We start from the raw sequence: 20,796 nt of genomic DNA, 5'->3' as shown, positions 1-20,796 counted from the left end.
TGAGGCTTGTGGTTGTGGACATCGTTCAGAAATGACTCTCAGGCAAGCATTTTTGTACAGTCCCCTAAAACTGAATTTTCCGTAGCAGCCCACATCACGTATGTAGTTAAATATCTGCTCATCAAAATTGCTACAATTCAAGTAGGACATGCTGAAGCTGCGCTGTATCTTATCAACTTGCATTATCTGACGCAGGACTGCACCGAAGCTCTCGCTGTTGTCCAGAGCCCTGCTGAAAGCTGTTTTTGTGTGACTGACTAAAAGAATTCAAGATTCCAACCACAACTGAGAGTGGTTTATCACTCGCCTCTTACATTGATTTATTTTCAGATTAGTTGATGGACAAATACACTCTCAAGAAAACAAAAAGCTACAAAAAGCTGTCACTGGGCCGGTGCCCTTTCAAAAGATACTATGTACTATGTCTCTTTAAGGTACTAATATTTACTTTTTAGGGGTAAATAAGATCCAAAGGTGCACCTTTTGAAATGATACTGCCCCAGTGACGGCTGTTGGTTGCACTTGCATGTGCTTGCAGTGTGAAAGGCTATGTTTAGGGGAAGGTTCAGGGTTAGTACCTAATTATTACATGGGGAACAGGACTGAAAAATAAAGTGCTACCTAGCTTTTTTTCTGAGAGTGTATAGACAGATTAAAACACTTATCAATTTCTTTAAAATAGTAATTTCTAATTTTAATAGCAGAACAAATACTGTTGTAAAAACATCCCAGGATGCACCTCGTAAAGTTAGAGCAAATAAACAGTGTGCGAAGCTGTAATCTAGGCATGAAACTAAAATAAAACGTAGTTTTGCATAAGTCACTGCATAATTTCCATATATTATATCAGAATTTGAATGACTTTACTATTATTTTAAATTGTGCAAAGTAGTAACTCTAAGGAATAAGTCTGCTTGTCCAAACTGCTAGCGCATGTGTTTTTTTTTTTTTGTAACAAAACTTTTCTTCCGATACAGCAAAACATCTTAAAGGTCAGTTAAAACTGCACTGAGCGACGGAAACAGACACTTCATTGGGTTTTGTCGGATCAGTGTGTGTTGGCGTCTGTCGGAGCTTGTTTTTTGCAGATTGAATCGCCGCATGTCGGGTCAGGAAATTGCCTGAAAAGTGAAGTACTGTAAACTGGTGATTGTCTGCGTTGGTTGGCATCTGTCGGGGCAGTGTGAATTGGCCTTAAAGGGATTGTTCACCCAAAAATGAAAATTCGGTCATCATTTACTCACCCTCAAGTTGTTCCAAACCTGTTTGAACTTCTTTCTTCTGCTGAACACAAAAGAAGATATTTTGAAGAGTTTTGGTAACCAAACTTTGACTATGACTTCCATAGTGTGGAAAAAAAATCAATGGGGTCCATCAACTGTTTGGTTACCCATATTCTTTAAAATATCCTTTTTTGTCTTGTGAAGACTGTCCTTAGTAGGGATTTGTATCCATTTATTGTACTTTATTTTTTATTTTATTAAAAACTAATGTTAAGTGATTTCAATGCCATTCACATTAGCATTATTTAAGAACGGAGTCAGAGGTTGTCTGTACTCAATGCGGGCAGTTTACTGTTGTTCTGCTGCATAAAAAGGCCCAAAAGTTCCTGGTTTTTAATCCGTATTAGACAGAGAGAGGCCGCGCTTCAGTCACATTGAGTCAGAGAGGAAGGTGTGAGCAGAAAGACCTTCCGGGATAGCTGTTCTGCTCTACATCCGATGAACGGAACCGGAAAGAAAATTTGTGGATTTTATCGAATGCGCTTTATGGTTTTATACACACATTAGGAAAACATGCACTGTGAGGCATTTTGCAACATTGCACTAGATTTTCACTGCATACACGCACACTTTTTGAATATACTGCCAATGAACACTTCACCAGCTGCAAGAGTTTTCTGCGCTGTGGTCACCCGTTCAGTCCCTGTGTGTGTGTGTGTGTGTGTGTGTGTGTGTGTGTGTGTGTGTGTGTGTGTTCGCACAGGTGTGCGTGCAGAGCTTTTGTTTGAATGCTATTTTCCATCACCTACATTTTGGGTGTTGTTTTCCCCCTTTGTTACCAAGTAAAACGGTGCATCAGTCAAATCAATTAAAAGATTTAAGAGTTGACTTGTTTCTGTTTAGAAATCATAAATTAAAAATAAAAATCTGTTCTGATCTGTTTTCATATAGACCAAGCGCTTGTGAAACTGAATGCTATAAAATGAAAGTTGATATATGAGCACATCCGCACATTGATATACGAAAAATTTACCGTTTTTAGTGTGTCTGTGTGTGTGGGGGGAGTTTCACACCTTTTTTTCACTCTTGTTCTTAAATGTCTTTAAATCTTCAAAGACACTGAAATCATGACTTGTACATTAAGGTACCAACAACTTGAAAATCAAAGAGATATTCTCTCCCCCTGAATTCACAAAGCTTTTCCATTCAGACTGATTTAAAAAATAATCCAGTCCCTTCGGGTCCTCAGATCTAATAGAGAAGACTTATTAATTTATACAATGAAAAGAAAATATAAATATGTGTGTGTGCGTGCGTGTGTGTGTGTGTGTGTGTGTGTGTGTGTGTGTGTGTGTGTGTGTGTGTGTGTGTGTCTGTGCATGTGCGTGTGCGTGTGTGAGTGTGTGTGTGTGTGTGTGTGTGTGTGTGTGAATGTGTGTGCGTGTGACTAAATCATGATAAGCACAAGTGTCTTATCTAACTCTGCTTATAGCATCTTATCTTTTGCCACTTTCCTGTGACAGAATATGTTATTGTTGCTGTGCTGCTTTGTGAAGTTGGATATATACAGATAATCCTTTCATTACTAATTCATGTTTTATTTTAGAGAATTTAGTTTATATTACCTTAATTGTGGATATCTTTTATATAAATAATACATATATAATTCATATATACATATATAGTGGAAAACTACTAATCCAAATAAAATTTAAAAACTTAAAGTAAATAAAAAAAAAACATTTGTTTGTTACATCACTCTGTTAGCAAGCACTAACATTAGATATTATTCAATTAGCTATTCAAAACTCCTCAGTTTGTCTCATGCATGTCTGTATATTGTGTTTCTTTGAAAGCTATAGGCTCTTGATGTTTCCAGGTTCTCTCTTTTTCTCTCTTTCATTCTCTTTCTTTCTCTTGGTGACTTTTTTTTTTTTTTTTTGTCCTGTCACAGCACTCTTGTGTTCAACTCGAGGATTTCCGTTAGTGGAACCTTGAGGTTTTTCACTAGTTTACAGTGCAGAATGCTGTGATGGAGGTTTCAAGAGAAGCACAGACTACTACGCTACATAAAGGGGGACTTAAATCGACCGAATATCTTTTAAGATGGGTTTTTAGGGATACGTTTCTTCTCCTCATTAATTATTTCGTGAAACCTGTTTGCATACAGCTATTGCATTTATTAAAACAGTAAAATAACATGTGCCATCATAATTTGTTGGCTATAAAATGGCGCATCCAGTTTCCTTCATACACAGAGCGGTCATCGACAGGTGGGAAAACGGCGTCTTTGGGGCGTTATAGTGTTTTCCTGACAACTACAGACAGTTTGGAAGAATAAGTCCATATACGCTTAATTTCAAAGCCGGTGCAAATATAAACGTTACAGCGCAAAATGGCGCACACTAATAAAAAATAGTTTTATCAGCAGATATGACCTGTTGAGGCATCTGTGCTTAGTAGGGTTTGTGTTTACAGCAATAGTGTGCACCCTTACTTTACAGAGAAAAGAAAGACGGAAAAGCTGTGTTTTTCTAGTTACTTTGCACTTTTCTTTTTTTATGTATTATTTATTAAGTTTTTTTATATAGGATATTGAATTTTTTTACACTTAATCTAAAGAATTAAAAGGTAGTTGTCATTTGAAAGTGTGTAGGCCTACTTGTATTATTATGCTGCTATATTATGATTATATGTTCAGTGGCATAAAATGGTCTTAAAATGGCAATAATATCGTTTATCGCAATTATTTCTGGGACAATATATCGCACAACAAAAAGTAGTTATCGTGACAGGCCTTTCATTTTCTTTCTAAATTTGCACGTCCTTTTTCGCTTGATCTTGAGTTAAAAGTTAAATAGATATTTCTCTCGTCTTGCTCCTTCTCTAGTTTATCCTTCTCACCGTCATAATTTACTAGTTTTTTTTTTGAGTATCTCAAAGAGATTCCAAAACGTGCATGTTAAAAATGTAGAGAAATTATATGGTTTTGTATTTAGTGTACATTGTCATTTTTTAAATTAGCAGTTTTATTTACATGGAACTTTTTAATATATATATATAATTTTTTTATTTTATTTTTTTTACTCACTACAACATTTTTCAAAGTAAAAATAATCATATAACTGCAGTAGACCTGCACCATTTCCAGTGGCATTTCAGACCTAAATACTGAAGTTCCGGTATAGTTTTATGTAATGCTCCTCTATCAGTGGTACATCAAAGATAATCATTTACGACATATCACAGCTTACATCTTGCTTACAGTCATTTATATATATATATATATATATATAGGTGAGATAGTATCTTCATTTCTGGAAAGATGTATGATCTGAGAGATGCAATCACAAGTGCAAGTCTCTCACAGGCATTGTGTAATAGGTACATTTCAACAGGTAAATCTACTTTGTTCAGTTTTAGTTCTGCTGTTAAATTAGTTGAATATGTTGGATAAGGCATCGCTTTATGCTGATCTTCAGCTGTGGTAAGTACCAGTGGGGTTTATGACTGCTAATAGTTTGTAATGTGTTCCAATTCTTAAATGTAAAATGTGTAAGTGTTTTTAGAGTCTTAATAATGTTCAACTCTTTAGATTGGGAGTTCGATTTTACTGCAGATCTAATCATTCTCATACAGAATATCCTTTTCTTTTTATTCTTTGGTGTATTTTTCATCAGTTTCTCTGAGCAGATCTGAGATACGAGAAGGCTTTTTTTGTTTGTATCAGCATGTGGTTTAGGTGAACAGATAGCGCAGAAGAGAAAAGGAGAAATTTTCTCTTTATCAGCATGTGGTTTGTTTGAGAGAGATATAATGAGAATGAGAAGCTTTTTGTCGATATGGAGATATTTCTCTTTATTTGGAGATTGTGTGTGCAAGTGAGCATGTAGGTATTAGAGTATTTTAAACACAAAAGGCTAGAAAACATGCAAGGAACCCAGAAAGAGGTTTATTTTTTTAGATTACAGGCCTTGAGTTTGAGAATGGGATGTGCAATTCAAAATACAGTTAAAACACCTGTGAAAGAACTTCATATTAACAGTACATTGTTCCCTTTTTATGGACTTTTCTTAGACTGCAAAAGAAAGAAAGCAGGGCAGGAGATATAAGTCTATTGTTATTGGCTTTATTTCAATACTTAGTAACGTGAAATTCACTTAGTCCATTAATACCAAATTAACACGGCCCGCCAGCATCTAATCTTTTTCCAACAATGGCCATTCAAAAGTAGCTTTATATTCTAAAAAAATGTTTTGCAAGAAACATACAAGTAAGTAACATTGTAAGTACGGAATTATAGTTAACCAAAACTAAAACCATAAAAAACATTTGTCACTTGAAATAAAACTATTTTTAAATGAAATAAAATGTAAAAAAAAAAAAAAAAAACTCTTTAAATTTATTTATATTCCAACTTGCCAATGCAACGATTCTCATTTTTATTTAAAGTTGATGTACTAAAATAACTAAATCTAAATCAAAATTTATAAAACCTATATAGACATAAAAAACTAATAAAAATGACAAAACCACAAAGAAATTAAAATGATAAAATAAAAACCATTTCAAGATATTAATACAAATATTTAAATGATACTAAAATAGCACTGATTGTAAGTCTTTATATTTTATAAAGTATCTGTTTTTAGGGCTTATAAAAGCCTGAAGTGGACTATTGGAACATTGTAAATCAAATATTGCCTGCTGCCTTTCACGTCACAGCTCAGGTTAATCAATAGTGAAAAGGACTGTGCATGCGTGTTTCCGGGGTGCCATCAGCCAATCGGCATTGCGATTATGTCATTAAACTGGCTTCAGATTTATTAGGCACATGGCATTTCAGTTAAAGTGAGTGGCTCAAAAACCTGGCTTAAAATTGCATCCAATGCACAGGTCGTCAACCCACATTCACACCTCCCTCATAGACTCAGACACGAGACCCACACTCTTGCAAAAACAGTTGCAAGGAGTTTCCTTCTGTGCCCCAAATAATGACTTACCTTGACACAGTGACATAAACACACACTGACACAGAAACATGCACATGCTAATTACTTATGCACACACATTCTTGATTATCCATACATCATTTGAAAATCAAATATGATACATCAGGCTTTTGAGGAAGGTTTATTTGCATCTCTCAATCATCATTGTATTGCATATTGCATTATATGTTTTGCTCCCACAATAAAAAACACAGTTTTGATCATAAATCTAAGCATTTAAATATCTTATTAAGACATATTATTACAAAATAGAGTTACAACTGATAATTATATGTGTTTTATGTAAATACTCTGCTATACTGTTATAAAGATCTCAATGATTTACATTACAACCTATCAGAAATTCATCTTACATTTTGGCCATATAAAAATCAGCAACTGCAGCAAATTGCATATTCTTGCTCAGCTTGGGCCTCTGAATAAAATTTTGCATTTTTTTCCCTGCCATAATCTCACTTTATCATACTATATGAGTCTTGTATATCCGCTATATGTATCAAATATGATACCCAAAAAAATATTCAATAAACTTGTAAACAGGATTAATTAAATCTAGTTGCATGATATTGCATGACAAATGTTGCATTCAGTTGCACTCTTACTATGCACCACTAAGACAATAAATATAGACTCTTAGTTTTTTAAGAGTCCTGTTTTAGATTAATATTTCCACCAAAGTTTCTTTGGGAGGATTGGGAGAAGAGAGGATGAGAACGAAAAGGGCAGGGGGGAAGGGGGGGACATTCCTGGCAGTAAAAACACAGATGAAAGAGCGTATTACTGGCAGTCGCATCCTTTGTGAGCGAGATAGAGAGAGGGAAATAAAAAGCAAGATAATGCATGCAAGAGGGGAAAGTCAGAGCGAAAGAGAAGCCAGTAAACCACTTAAAAAGACTCTGAGGTTGACACCTTCATGTCCACCTCTTCACACTCAATATACCCCCAGTCTCAGGCAGTCTCGGTGAATCTCCCTGTTTTTTTCATGACGTGTTATTTGATTTTTTTGTTTTTGTGAAAAAATGCCCTTCTTTGATTCACCCACTGTAAGAGCTTTGATGGACCAGGTGGGAAAACTCGTCAAATGAAGCTTACATTTCTGACATGAAAAGGTCAGACTGACATGACACATTCAGATTCCACTTTACCTCGAATCACCTTTTTTATTGATTTAAATATGATCATTCTAGCATTATAAGATGGCCTAGAAGAGAACCCAATATTGTTGTAGACTGTTCACACTATACTTAACCAATTAACGGCTTCTTTAGCACCATGTTAAGGCCACTTTTAACTGGGTTTAGCAACATTTCACATGGGAGGGCTTTGAAGGGCATTAGCCGTGCCAAAGGTACCGTGTGAATTAGTAATGCAGGGTAAAGAATGAACGATGTGAAACCCTGAAAGAGATAACCAGGGTGGAAAGTAGGGAGAATAATAAAAATAAAAAATTGCCCACCAGCCAATTTTACTATTCAATTAGTCAAATGTTAGCCTGACGTCGTCAAACTCAGATTCTCGTCAGAATGTGAGTCTGATACTGCTCCATTGGGCTTATGATTATGGGGCGTGTTTCAACCAAACCAGGAAGGAAAATGCCTCTGCACTCAATTGGATAGACTTACAACCAATCAGAGCAACGGAGTAAGTGACGTATGTTCTTCATTCATCTTTCCGTTCGACAAATGCCTTGATCGCGGTTCTCTGTTCCTCTTTTAAAATGAATGCGCTGTCGATATTTTCTATAACAGACGCGATGGCGGAATCTACACATCTCAATTCTCCATCGGCAGTCATCTTTGTTGTAAACGAATTCAACCCAAGCGCTCTTTGGTGACGTGGATTATTACGTTAATAAAAAAATTACGTTAATTACATTGATCATCTGTCCATCATCATATAAAGCCCGCCCTGACAATTTGATTGGTCCGAACAGCTCTGGTTCGAGCATAGTTGCTCCACAACAGATCAAGTCCAGACCGAAACTTCCCGACCTCAAATGTTGTGGGCGGTGCTAAGTTCGGCCAGCATCCAGTCTAGTCAAATGAATGAAAAGAAAAAATATATTAAAAACATTTATTCATTTATTAATTTGTTTGATCATTCATTCACAAAGCCCACTTTAAGTACACTGTGTACACCATTATTTTATTTAATAATTACATTTTAGAATTCCAGAAATTTGGGGTGAACTAAAATAGCAAATATCCAGATTTTTTGTTGTTTTGCTAATGTTAAAGCTTGTTTTGTTGTGTTTTAACGGGTCTTTAGTGACCCGGGATGTCATTCACTACCCTACTCCTCATTCATTTTTTAAAGTTAGACATCAGCCTTCTTAGTATTTCTCAATCAACTTATTATAAACAATATAAAAAAAATAAAAATAATAATAATTCCACATTCTATTTTTGAAAAATTTGTATAGGGTCGCTAACGACCCGAGGCGTGTAACAGTGTAAGTATATTTTTTTCTGCAGAACAATAATTGAATCTCTGATGACTGAATGACTTTATTCCTTATTTTATATTATTGCGACTAGGGCTGTAACAATATATCATGTCACAATATATCGCAATACAAAAATGCATCAATATGTATCATGGATAGTGACAATATGTACCTTGGATAGTTCACCCAAATTAAAAATTACTGTGTGAGAAAAAAGTTTGTGTTCTAGTGTACTACATTAAACTACTATAATATTGAGTATAGTGTATAATAATGCAATGGGGGAATATTTGTGGGTCCTGATAATGCCAAATGTCTACCAGTTACCAGTGAAAAGTGGCCTACATTATTTTAAATATATCTAGTGTGTGACCGAGTGCAAGCATATTCATCTAAAATAATTCTGTATTTTCAGCTTCAGAATCATGAATATTTTTTATTCTGGTGTCACCATTGTCCTGTGCATTGGGTTACCAGCACTAAGTCCAAGCCTATTCATTTATACCCACAATGTAACACCAAATTTAGCATTTTAATCAACAGTACAATTTTTGTTAACCTTTTACCATATGTCTTAATATCGTATTGGGAGTTCAGTATCGTGATATGTATGTATAGATGATATGTTAGATATAGATCCAGGTTGCTAAAGACCCGAATATGTAATAATGATTGCCGAAACATTAATGCATTTAATGGTAAAATAATTTTAAGCCATCTTGAGGCCCCTTTGGAATATTGCTGAGGTCCCCTTGGTTGAGAACCACTGATTTGCACGGTTCCTGGCACTGAAAGTGAACTTTGGGATCCTTTAGGTCAACTTCCATTATGGTTTTAGTGAACTTTACATTCACACTTTTGTTTTTTGGGGTGATGTTGTTTTTTCGTAGCTGCACCAAATGTTGATGCTGACAGTTCACTTGACACCTATAACCACGACTTTGTTGTGCTACATTGACAACTATTTAAAATTGCGCAATATCAAAGTGAATCTAGAGCAGTGGTTCCCAATTCCAGTCCTCGTGACCCACTGCTCTGCACATTTTGTATGTCTCCCTTATTTAACACACCTGAACCAGATCATCAGCTCATTAGGAGAGACTCCATGAACTGAACTGAGTGTGTCAGATAAGAGAGACCTACAAAATGTGCAGAGCAGTGGGTCACGAGGACTGGAATTGGGAACCACTGATCTAGAGGAATTTGTGTTCATAATTACATTATAAGCAATGCACAAAATGCACAGTGAACCAGACTCAATTCACATAAGAGAGAATTGTTGCTGTTTTAAGACACCACTGACACAACGGATGTGCACGTGAACGACAGAGCACAATCTGACCTGCACTGGCATGTTCCTTTCATCAAGATGTTAATGTATTGAAGTGTGTTGTTGCTTCTATATCTGGTCTACAAATGTAATTCGAGATACAGGTTGGTGTTTGAGCAAAATGAAATTACCCACTACTGCACAAAATTTACTCGCAGCTTTACATTAAGCTAGGATTAAAAATGACCCTTGGTTAACAATTTCAAGTATAAGCCCATAAGTTAAAACCTTTTTACAACTTTTTATTATTTGTTTTTTAATGTTTTGACATGCCTAAGTGGAGTATATCCGCTATGAACTTAAACCTTGTATCATTCTCCCACTCACTTCCTCCTGTACACTTTCTCCCACCTGTGTGTGTGCATTGTGTGTGTGCATGCTTTTTGATGGAGAGGACTCATGTTCCTTGGTACTGGACGATGTGACCACATTACTTAGCCGCACACACATTGCTGGATTCCAAGAAATAAGTGGTTAGATTTACTGTCATTTTGACTGAAACGCACACACACACACACACACACACACACACACACACACACACACACACACACACACACAGAATACTTTTTTACTTACAGCTTAAGAACCTGCAAACATGCCACGTCTTCTGAGACAAAACTCCAGAGCAGAACAGTAAAGATGGCATGAAATAAAAATAAAAACATCTGAAAGAAATCTATTTTCTACATGAATATTATTGATCTTATTGTGAACGATTCATCAATGAATATGTTGTTCATCAAAATGGATACCTGAAGATCCATAATTGGATCTTCAGGTGAAATGACAGACGTTTCTCTGGTGACATATGCTGGACTTCTTCAGTCAGTCTGCATAAACCCGTCTCTGTCTTAGAATCGACTGCAAGCTCACAATTAAAACCAAACTCCCGTCCTAAAATATATTTTTTCGATAATCCGTTTCACTTGAATTTATGTCACAATAGGGAAGAAAAGATCTGTCACTACTTCCGCTGTATTGCAACTTAAAGCACTAATGGATTTTAAGATGCATGCCTTTGCATTTTGTGTTTCTGATATTATTGTTAAATACACAATAATCTCACTTTCCTTGTGCAAGTGTAGGTGTGTATCTGTGTCTGCGTGTCAGGTTTTTCCTACATTTTTTCGGGACCAAATGTCCCCACTAGGATAGTAAAATCTAAAATCACCTACAGTACATAACAGGGACCAGCCAACATTCATTGTGAGGAAACCAATGTAATAAACATAATAAATAGTGTTTTTATTACATTTTGGGGAAAGAAAATAAAGAATAAAAAACTAAAGACACCAATATACACCATTTCGCAACATTAAACAAATGTGTAGGCTACATGTGCATGTGTGTGCACCACTCTTAAAAATAAAGGTTCTTTATTGGCATCAAGAATAACTTTCAACCTTCATGGAACCTTTTCATTCCACAAAAAGAAGAAAATGGTTCCATTCTTTAAAAGAAGAAAATGGTTCTTTTTAGAACTGTTCACTGAAAGGTTCTTTTGGGAACCCAGAATGGTTCTTCTATGACGTCACTGCAAAATCCCCCTTTTTGGATTCTTTATTTTACCACAGTAGAGCTGCAATTCATTCATACTTTTCCCTTACCTCTTCTTCATTGATGTACATTCATCTCTCTCTCTCTCTCTCTCTCTCTCTCGCTCTCTCTCTCTCTCTCTCTCTCTCTCTCTCTCTCTCTCTCTGTTCATTAGATTAGGATTTCTTAATGTGGCTTTCAGGGATAATCTTTAGTCTGTTACAAAACCAGTGTGTGTTTGTGTTTCAGGATGTTTGTGTATTTATACCCCTGTGTATTTATACCCTTGTATACTGTGAATGTGTACATTTAACTGCAAATACACTTAAGGGCATCTACTACAAAATAACCAATCATCCACTGTTTCATTAGTTCATTTTAATCAGTCTATCCATTCATCACAGAATACCGATTTCAGAAATTGTAGCACTTATTTTCTGGCCATTTTTAAATCTGAAAGCAACAACACACATCTTCAACCACTCAAAAAAATGTGTGTGTGGTCCTGGTAAACCTTATGTTATGGGGGCAAAATGTCGAAATCCTTGTCCTTATGGGGACATTTTTTGGTCTCCATGAGGAAAACTGCTTATAAATCATAAATCAGTGATATTCTTTGAAAATGTAAGAATGCAGAAAGTTCTGTGATGGATAGGGGATAGAATATACAGTTTGTACAGCATAAAAAAAACGTTATGTATATGGTAAGTCCCCATAAATCATGAAAACCTAACGTGTGTGTGTGTCTTATGTTCACCAAGGCAGCATTTATTGGATCAAAAACACAGTAAAACATTAATATATTAATAATATTGTCAAATAATATGCAAATTTAATATCTAAACTTTATTTAATATACTGTAACATGTAATTTATTCCTGTGATGGCAAAGCTGAATTTTTTGTATCATTACTCCCAGTCTTTAATGTCACATGATCCTTCAGAAATCATTCTAATATGCTGATTTGGTGCTCAAGATCATGTTAATGTTGAAAACAGTCAAACAAATTTAAAACCATGATACACATTTCTTTTAGGATTCTTTAATGAATATAAAGAACAGCATGTATTTGAAATATAAATATTTTGCAACATTATAAATATCTTTACTATCACTGTTGATCAATGCAATGCAATGATTTAATGCATCTTTGCTGAAAAAAAAACTTACCCCAAACTGGAACTTTTGAACTGATTTTTTTTAGTGAGCTATATAGCCCTCTGCTGGCTAGGATTGTAATCTGATGAATAGCATCAGGAATGATTTAAATCAACTGTGACAGTTCTACACATTTGTGTTAAAGCACATGATCATGGCTTTAATCTCAGTTTTGATGTTGTGTTGCTTGTGTCTTTAGCTCAGATTGAGGTGATCCCATGTAAGATCTGTGGAGACAAGTCTTCAGGGGTTCATTATGGAGTCATCACTTGTGAGGGCTGCAAGGTAAGAAAAAGAAAAAGACTTTACTAATGTCAAATATTTCTTTAGCACATTCCGCCTAATTGTTCCACACCTCGCCCACCTCTCGCTCTCTCGCTCTCTCTCTCTCTCTCTTCCTCTACAGGGCTTCTTCCGCAGAAGTCAGTCCTCCAGCGTGCAGTACTCGTGCTCCAGGCAGAGCAACTGCCCCATCGACCGCGCCAGCCGTAACCGCTGCCAGAGCTGCCGCCTCAAAAAATGTGTCGCTCAGGGGATGAGCCGCGATGGTCAGAAAGGATGGATGGATGATTTATTGGAATGATATAGAAATACAATTTTGATACTCATTTTATGCATGATTGCAATAATTAATTGTAGTGATGTTTTCTCGTCTCCCTCAGCGGTGAAGTTTGGCCGCATGTCCAAGCGTCAGAGAGACTCGCTGTTTGCAGAAGTCGAGAGACATCGACAACAGCAGCGTCTTCAGGCCAACTCAGTCCAAGAGCCTCAGTCTCTCCCAGCCTACCGATCCGGCAAAGAGCCCAGAGAACAGACATCACATCTCATCCCGCCTCTACCTCAAGCCTACCCTTATTCTGTAGAGCCTGAACTGCCAGGCTGCCCACCAGAGGTACTTCCATTCCTGGAGTGTCGCATAGGCGAGGCCCAGGCTCACAGTTTGGCCTACAGGGTTTCCCACAGGAGAGGTGAGAGCAACAGCTTGTCAGCAGGTAGAGGTGAGAAATTCTCCCAAATAATTGTATTTAACACTGATGGAATTACTCTTTCGGTCACTCTTTATATTAGGTGGCCTTAACTACTATTTACTTAACCATTTGATACAATATACTTAAATATGAACGATATGATGTCGTTGCATCGTAATTACATTTAAAGTACTTGCATTTAATTAACATTTGTTAATTTTACCCTAACTGTAACCCAAACCCTTTCTCCAAAATCTAACTCTAAAGGCCAATTCACACTAAACCGACAGACGCCGACCAACGTCGACAATCACCAGATTACAGTATGTCACTTCACAGACATTCCCAACAGCAATGATCTGACAAAACCAGACGAAGTGTCTGTTCCCATTGGTCGGAGTTTGTTGGTGCAGTGTGAATTGGCCTAATCCACAATTCCTAACCCTAAAGCCTGTGACGGTCCGCTCACTGTCATCAGGATGGTCCGCAGAAGTTTTCGTCATCGGGAGGGTCCGCAGACATCCACGAACACTGTCTGCGTACAGCCCAATTTTTGTGTCCGCACGGATGGTGTGTACATCAGTGCATGTGCGAGTGACTTGAGCGCTTGAAAACAAAGTCCACTAGATAGTGCCACGCGCCAAACGCATCTTTCCACACTCACGGCGAAAGGAGTGTATTTTGAAAGGCAACGGAACGGAACGTGGAAAGTAGACCCGGGCCTTAACCCGACCCTTAGGGGCCGTTCACACAGAACTCGTTCTTCCATTCCACTGCACTACTTTTCCATCGTTTTTGGATGTAAACAAAAAATAGATGGACATGTTTGACAGTTGCACTCGCACCCTTATTTCTAAACGCAACCATACCTCAAACTCACTAGCAATAATTGTGTGAATTTCCCAAAGTAAAATTTAGATACACAGTACATAGTCTTTTAGGTACATAGTAGTTAAGACTACCATAAGTTCAATTGTGACCTAATTTTCATCTAGAAATCTCATAAGATATTGTTGTTTATCATTTTCTCTTTTCTATCTTTCAGGATTTGACTCTACAAGGTCTACACCAGAGACTATTCTGAACATGAGCGGCAGTGAAATGGGGTTTCATCCTTTTGACCCTGAGAGCTCGTTCTTTTCCTATCCACTGCACATAGGTGAGAACCGCAAGCAGTTCAGCACATTTTTAAAATGTCATGTGCGCTATGTGGTGGAATGAAGTGGTTTAATAGGGTTAGGAGTTGAACTATGTCGTGTCGGAATGACGTGCATTCAGATTAACGTGTCTCTCTTTGTGTGATTTTTGACAGAGGAGCTCTCTGCAAGTATCGTACGTTCTCACAGAGAGACGACTCAGTATCGACCGGAGGAACTGCAGGCTCTCAGATGGAAGGTTTTCAGCAGGGAGGAGATCCATGCTTATCAGAGCAAAGTACATGTCCTCTACTCTTCTATAACTAGAAAAACTGTAAATCCCAAAGTATACATCTGTTTTTTTACATGTACGCTAAATGCCAATTCGCACCAACAGACACTTCATCGGGTTTTGTCGGATCAGTGTGTTACCCCGGTCTGTGTCTGTTGCCGCTGGTCAGTGCTTGTTTTCGCCCATTGAACACGTTGAATCTGTGTTTTTTGGCTTGGGGAATGTATGAGAAGTGAAGTACTGTAATCTGGTGATTGTCCACATTGGTTGGCGTCTGTCAGTGCAGCGTGAATTGGACTCAAGCGTCCAGTATCTGTGCTATTTCTCTCCAGAAGTCATGACCAATAAAATATCTTTGTACTCATTTAAAATTGAGTTGTATCTCTTAACCCCACCTAAATGTGGCTGTCCATCGTTGTTGCCGTCTCATCAGTTTCTTTTTAAGCTGTGGAACAATGGGCAACACATGACAACTAACGAACACATAAAACCGAATTATACTTTGGGCTTTACTGTGATGACCATGTGAAACACTGTAGCATTATTCACACATTCCTCTTTCTGATCTAATATAGAAGAAAAATTATCAATCTCGCAATTACGAGAAATAAAATGGCAGTTGTAAAATATAAAGTCACAATTACAAGAAAAAAAGTTACAATGAAGATAAATAATTTCACAATTGTGAAAAATAGTTGCACATCTTTTTTACCATTAAGGCCCCGATTTACTTAAAGCTAAATCGAAGAATGAATTAGTGTGATGCCGTTTCAAACAAAATCTGGTCAAACTAAGTGTTTTGAGTTTGTTTTCGAAACGTGCAAACTTTTTATTAAACTTTAAGCCGACTGTTAAACACTTATGAACTGCCATTGGTCTATGACGATTATGCAATATGTGGGTATGCTCTGGGGCTTTGAAATGTTTTTCATTTCATTTCTTCGCTCAGTCTGTCCAGATCAGACAAGAGTTAAAACACGAATACACTGGAGTGCCGAATTGCAAACATATCCACATCTCCATGATCGCTCATGCACAGCCTTTACAGATTTGGAGATGGCCTGGAATTTTGTTGTGTGTTTTTTGTTTTATTAAGAAAATTGCATGCATCACATATTTAAATACTAATACCAACAGCATTGGCATCGGGATGTTTGCAAACAACTTACATTTTAAATCTTCTTTTTACCCCTGGGTAAAGAATGAAGAACTTTGCAGTGAGAATATCAGGCCTTAAGATTTTTGACTTGTAGTGTGTGCAACACAGGCCCTCCCCTCTCACTTTCTCTCTCTCTCTCTGTCCTCTGTCTGTAGTCGGTGGATGAGATGTGGCAGCACTGTGCGGTGAGGTTGACCGATGCCGTTCAGTATGTGGTGGAATTTGCTAAACGTATCCCAGGATTCCGTCAGCTTTGTCAGAATGATCAAATTGCCCTCCTCAAGAGTGGTGAGATATATCTTTCTGTAAAACATAATAGTTAATTGATTAAGACTGGTAAGGTTTACAGCAGCTGAATTCTCATCTCTCTCTGTTCTGTTTTCATCTCTCAAAAACCTGTCACATTTCTGGCTTTGTCTCTTCCATTCTCATTCCTCGTTCGATAATTCTGTGCATTTTGCTCTCTCCTCTCTACTTTCTTCTGTCCTTGCCTTTCTCTCTTTCTTATTAGGGTCAATGGAAGTGGTTCTGGTTCGAATGAGTCGGATGTTTAACACAGAAAACAACACAGTATTTTTTGACGGCAAATTTGCAGGAACAGAACTTTTCAAATCTCTCGGTGAGTTAAAGGAATATTTTGGTCTACAGCGATCACCCTTAGACTTCCAGTGTAAGAGCATGATTTGTCGGGATGTTTTTACAAACCTGTATTTAATCATATTTGTCTAATCCTAAAATAAGTACATTTAAGGATACATTTAAAAATAAAATACAAAAAACTTTAATTTCAGTAATGTACTTAACAAGAATATCCTTAAGTTTGAATTGAATGTAATGTTTTTGGACATTTTATTGCATGTTAATTGCAATTAAATGGAAAATGTTTATATATATATATATATATATATATATATATATATATATATATATATATATATATATATATATATATATATATATATATTATTATTTTATTTTTTTATGCAACTACCTTAACTTTAGAGTGCTATTTTGACCCAATTAAGTAGGACTTAAGTTCATTTTTATGTCATTTCATAATTCTATTGTTTTTGAAATATGATTAAATGGTACCACCAAATGTACTGACAAGGATTTATGGTAAACTAAAATATACTTCTGCGACCTTACAGAGGATAAAGTAGTTTGGAGAATAGATGGATAAAATATACTTTAATGTATTTAAATATATTTGAAATTACACATTTTTAGTACATTTAAAATCTATTAACTTTAAATGTAATTGTCATGGTGCAGGCAAGGAAGTAGGAGTAGAGGATCACAATTACAGCAGAACTAGCGTTCCAACGATCATAGAGAACTAAACTGAGGGCTTAGGGTACGTTTACACAACAGTGATGTACTAAAAACGGAAACGTTCATCCTTTCGCGTGCAGATGCCAACGTTGTCAAAACGATCCCAGTTCACATGGATCCACGAAAACAACCTAAGACATTGTATCATGCTGCCGGGCCAGTAGTTGCCAATGTCACTTTAAGAAAAACTACGTGCCAATAGACTGAACATGTAATAAGCATGCGCATAATGTCACAATTTACACAAATTAGCATTTTTGTAGTTTACACAAGCACAAAATATTAAAGACACGTTCCCACATACGTACAGGCCTGCAAACATACATCCCCAAACTAAACTAATACATGAAGCAAATTACTGATAACAAACTAAAAATAACAGAAGTTTTCAGGCCCCCAAAACGCTGTTGTCGTGTAAAAGAACAACCAAAACGCTTTTTAAGTTGAAAACAGTGTCGTGTAAACTGCAACTTAAATACACAGAGGAAAACAAACTGAACAAGAAACAGGTGCAGGAGGAAATCAGTAACCATAGCAACAAACAAGGGCACAATCAAACCATGAGCTGTGGTTGAAATCACCCACTATACACTCATTCACTATTCCCGACTTTCCTCCAATAATATAGTTCCCTTGAAGGAGTGTATGGAAACGAGTGAGTGAATTCGGACACTGAGTGCGTCGGAAGGGCTGCCGCTATTGCATAGTTTGTGCTTGCTGTTTAATAATCATTTGAAACTTAGCAAACTGGCAGCTCCAGTAGTAATGAATAGATTTATCTTGAACTCTGTCATGGAAGCTATGTATTTAAACAGTAATTAAACAATTTAATAATCAATTAAAAAGGAATTTATACCTGTGTATTATATTACCCACATTGGACCAGCAGTTTGGAAAATGGATTGATGATTCAACTGCTGGCGCCATCTTCTGGCGAGACGTGGGAATTCATTCAGCGTGTGACTCTCACAGTGCATTGTGGGTATTCTCTAGCTGTTGAAAGTTCATCAGTTGTGCACTCGTTATCGCGGTGCATTATGGGATTGAATGAGAGCTCTCAATAACGTCCACTATGGTTTCGGACACACAGTCTGCTCAAATAGTGGCCTATTTAGGGGTGTAGAGGGTGATTTCGGACACAGCCTTGGGAACAAAGGAAGCAGGAACAAAACACAGGGAAACGATGAAATGCAAACTAAAGGTCCATAAAACAGAACATGATCTTCACAGTAATATCAAATAAAGGTGAAATTGTACTTTATGTAATTTGTAATTTAGGTTATTTAGTATGTAAATCACTTGAAATAAGCACGACAAAAGATAATTAAAAGTAAAGTGTGCTCTGTTTAAGTACATTTATTTGGCCTTTTATTTCATTCATATTATATTAGATGCAAGCATGGCTTTTTAAAAATATACTTTTAAGATTTTATACACTACAAGTGCACATTCAATACAATTGAGTGCATTTCTCTTACAAAAAGGATATTATTCAGTTTCTTAATCTATTATCAATCATTTTACAACTTTGCTTTTGCATCCGTTTGTTCTTCAGGGTGTGGCGATCTAATAGCTGCTGTATTTGACTTTGCTCACAATCTGTGTGCGCTGAGACTGACTGAACAGCAGATGGCGGTGTTCACTGCCCTGGTCCTCATCAATGCAGGTGAGCACAGTAAAACTGCAGAAATTCTGACTTTAAAGTAGGATCGGCTTAATTTCTCGTTCTTTCTCTACATTTTTGAGTAGATCGACCATGTCTGGAAGACAGAGAAAGAGTGCAGAAAGTAAGGAGAGATGTGGAGCTCGCCCTTAGTCACATCATGCACAGAGACAATCAGGAGAGTCTGCTGCATAAGGTAAAAGAGATGGAGAAAAAGAAAGTGAGGAATTATATTAGCTGGAATGGATTTTAACTGGTAATGTTGTGTTTTTGTATGATTCCAGCTGTATCAAAGAGTGCCGGTGTTGAAGTCTCTGTGTGCGCTGCATATTGAGAAACTGCGATGGTTTCGGCAGCTTTACCCTCTCACGGTGCATTCCCTCTTCCCTCCGCTATACAAAGAGCTGTTCGGCTCTGACACGGATGTACAGTCCCTGACTACTCACTAAACACACATTACACACGAACAAAGTTACTTATAAAAGTGTATGCAATCAAGATCTAAATATATTTACCTGCTAAAGAAGTTAAATATATTTTTGTAACAGAAAATAATTTGAACAGAAGTATGCAGTGTTTTGCGCAAATTCTATTCTGTAGGCCGAAGCAAAATATTACTACGAATGCTATTCAGTTTGTGTATTCTTAAACTCGTTTTTGTCTGAGGATATATTTGAATGTTTTTGAAGTTTTTGATGACCTCAACGGTCTTGATCCTAGCTGGTATAAAGGAGCATTAGCTCTGATCATTAAAATGTCATTTTTTATAGAGATTTTGATACTAGCAGATGCCAGATTACAAATGTTGAGCATCATTGTTCTTTGTCAACATACTTTCCATGAGCTGACTGATATTTGAAGCATCAGGCGTTCATTTAGAAACCATGGATGATTTTCAAGCTTCATCTACAACATTAGAGTCCCATTATGTCCTCTCTTTTGATTTCTCAGGCAGTACAGAGACATGCCACTTGATAAATAGCCTATTACATTATTGCATTAATTTAAATATGATCATCTATTATGTGTTAGCTTTTTTGTACTTCCTGTTAAAGCTTGTTTTAGTGCTTGTAATGCTCATCTTTCATTCATTTCACATGGATTTGAGAAGAACTTGTTGATTTTGTTCTTGAACTCACCATTCCCTTCAAGTAGACCATCTTAAGTTGTGTTATTCAGTCTTTGGTCATAGATGATTTTCTCTGTTTATTCAGTCAGCTGAATAATTATTATACCGTACTTGTAGATTTGACAGTATTTATGCTCAAGGGTCTAAAAATGTATAGAGTACTTCTATGAAATAAATAAAATATAATGCGCTTATTCATTAAGCTTGTGTAGAAAAATATATTGAACACAATTCTATTGTGTCTCAATTGCACAGTTTCTGTTCTAGTTGTATTTTTGTGTCAGCTTTAACTTATCATTCACACCGTTAATGAATCCTGCATTGTTTGGGTTTTGTTCTGTCTGAAGCATAAATCATTGCTCGCTATCTAATGTGTTGTGCTGCTTTGCGGAAAAGGCCTCAAAT

General features: G+C 36.6%; 1 protein-coding gene across 3 annotated transcripts in view; it reads left to right on the top strand.

Annotated features, from left to right (window-relative positions):
* The window catches only part of rorc (RAR-related orphan receptor C), a 34,990-nt gene extending 14,409 nt beyond the window's left edge, over positions 1 to 20,581 (top strand). For all 3 annotated transcript variants that reach the window (XM_084385558.1, XM_084385559.1, XM_084385560.1), the window contains 10 exons: positions 12,909 to 12,994; positions 13,116 to 13,257; positions 13,372 to 13,707; positions 14,723 to 14,836; positions 14,990 to 15,111; positions 16,420 to 16,552; positions 16,776 to 16,883; positions 19,155 to 19,265; positions 19,349 to 19,458; positions 19,547 to 20,581. In XM_084385558.1, coding sequence (XP_084241684.1) covers positions 12,909 to 12,994; positions 13,116 to 13,257; positions 13,372 to 13,707; positions 14,723 to 14,836; positions 14,990 to 15,111; positions 16,420 to 16,552; positions 16,776 to 16,883; positions 19,155 to 19,265; positions 19,349 to 19,458; positions 19,547 to 19,711 — 1,427 coding nt within the window. In that variant the 3' untranslated portion in view covers positions 19,712 to 20,581. The remainder of the gene's footprint in view (positions 1 to 12,908; positions 12,995 to 13,115; positions 13,258 to 13,371; positions 13,708 to 14,722; positions 14,837 to 14,989; positions 15,112 to 16,419; positions 16,553 to 16,775; positions 16,884 to 19,154; positions 19,266 to 19,348; positions 19,459 to 19,546) is intronic.
* The last annotated feature ends 215 nt before the right edge of the window (positions 20,582 to 20,796 follow it).

The sequence above is a fragment of the Rutilus rutilus genome (genome assembly GCF_951802725.1).
Source record: "Rutilus rutilus genome assembly, chromosome: 17".
Lineage (NCBI taxonomy): Eukaryota > Metazoa > Chordata > Actinopteri > Cypriniformes > Leuciscidae > Rutilus > Rutilus rutilus.
This window is presented reverse-complemented; position numbering and strand designations above follow the sequence as displayed.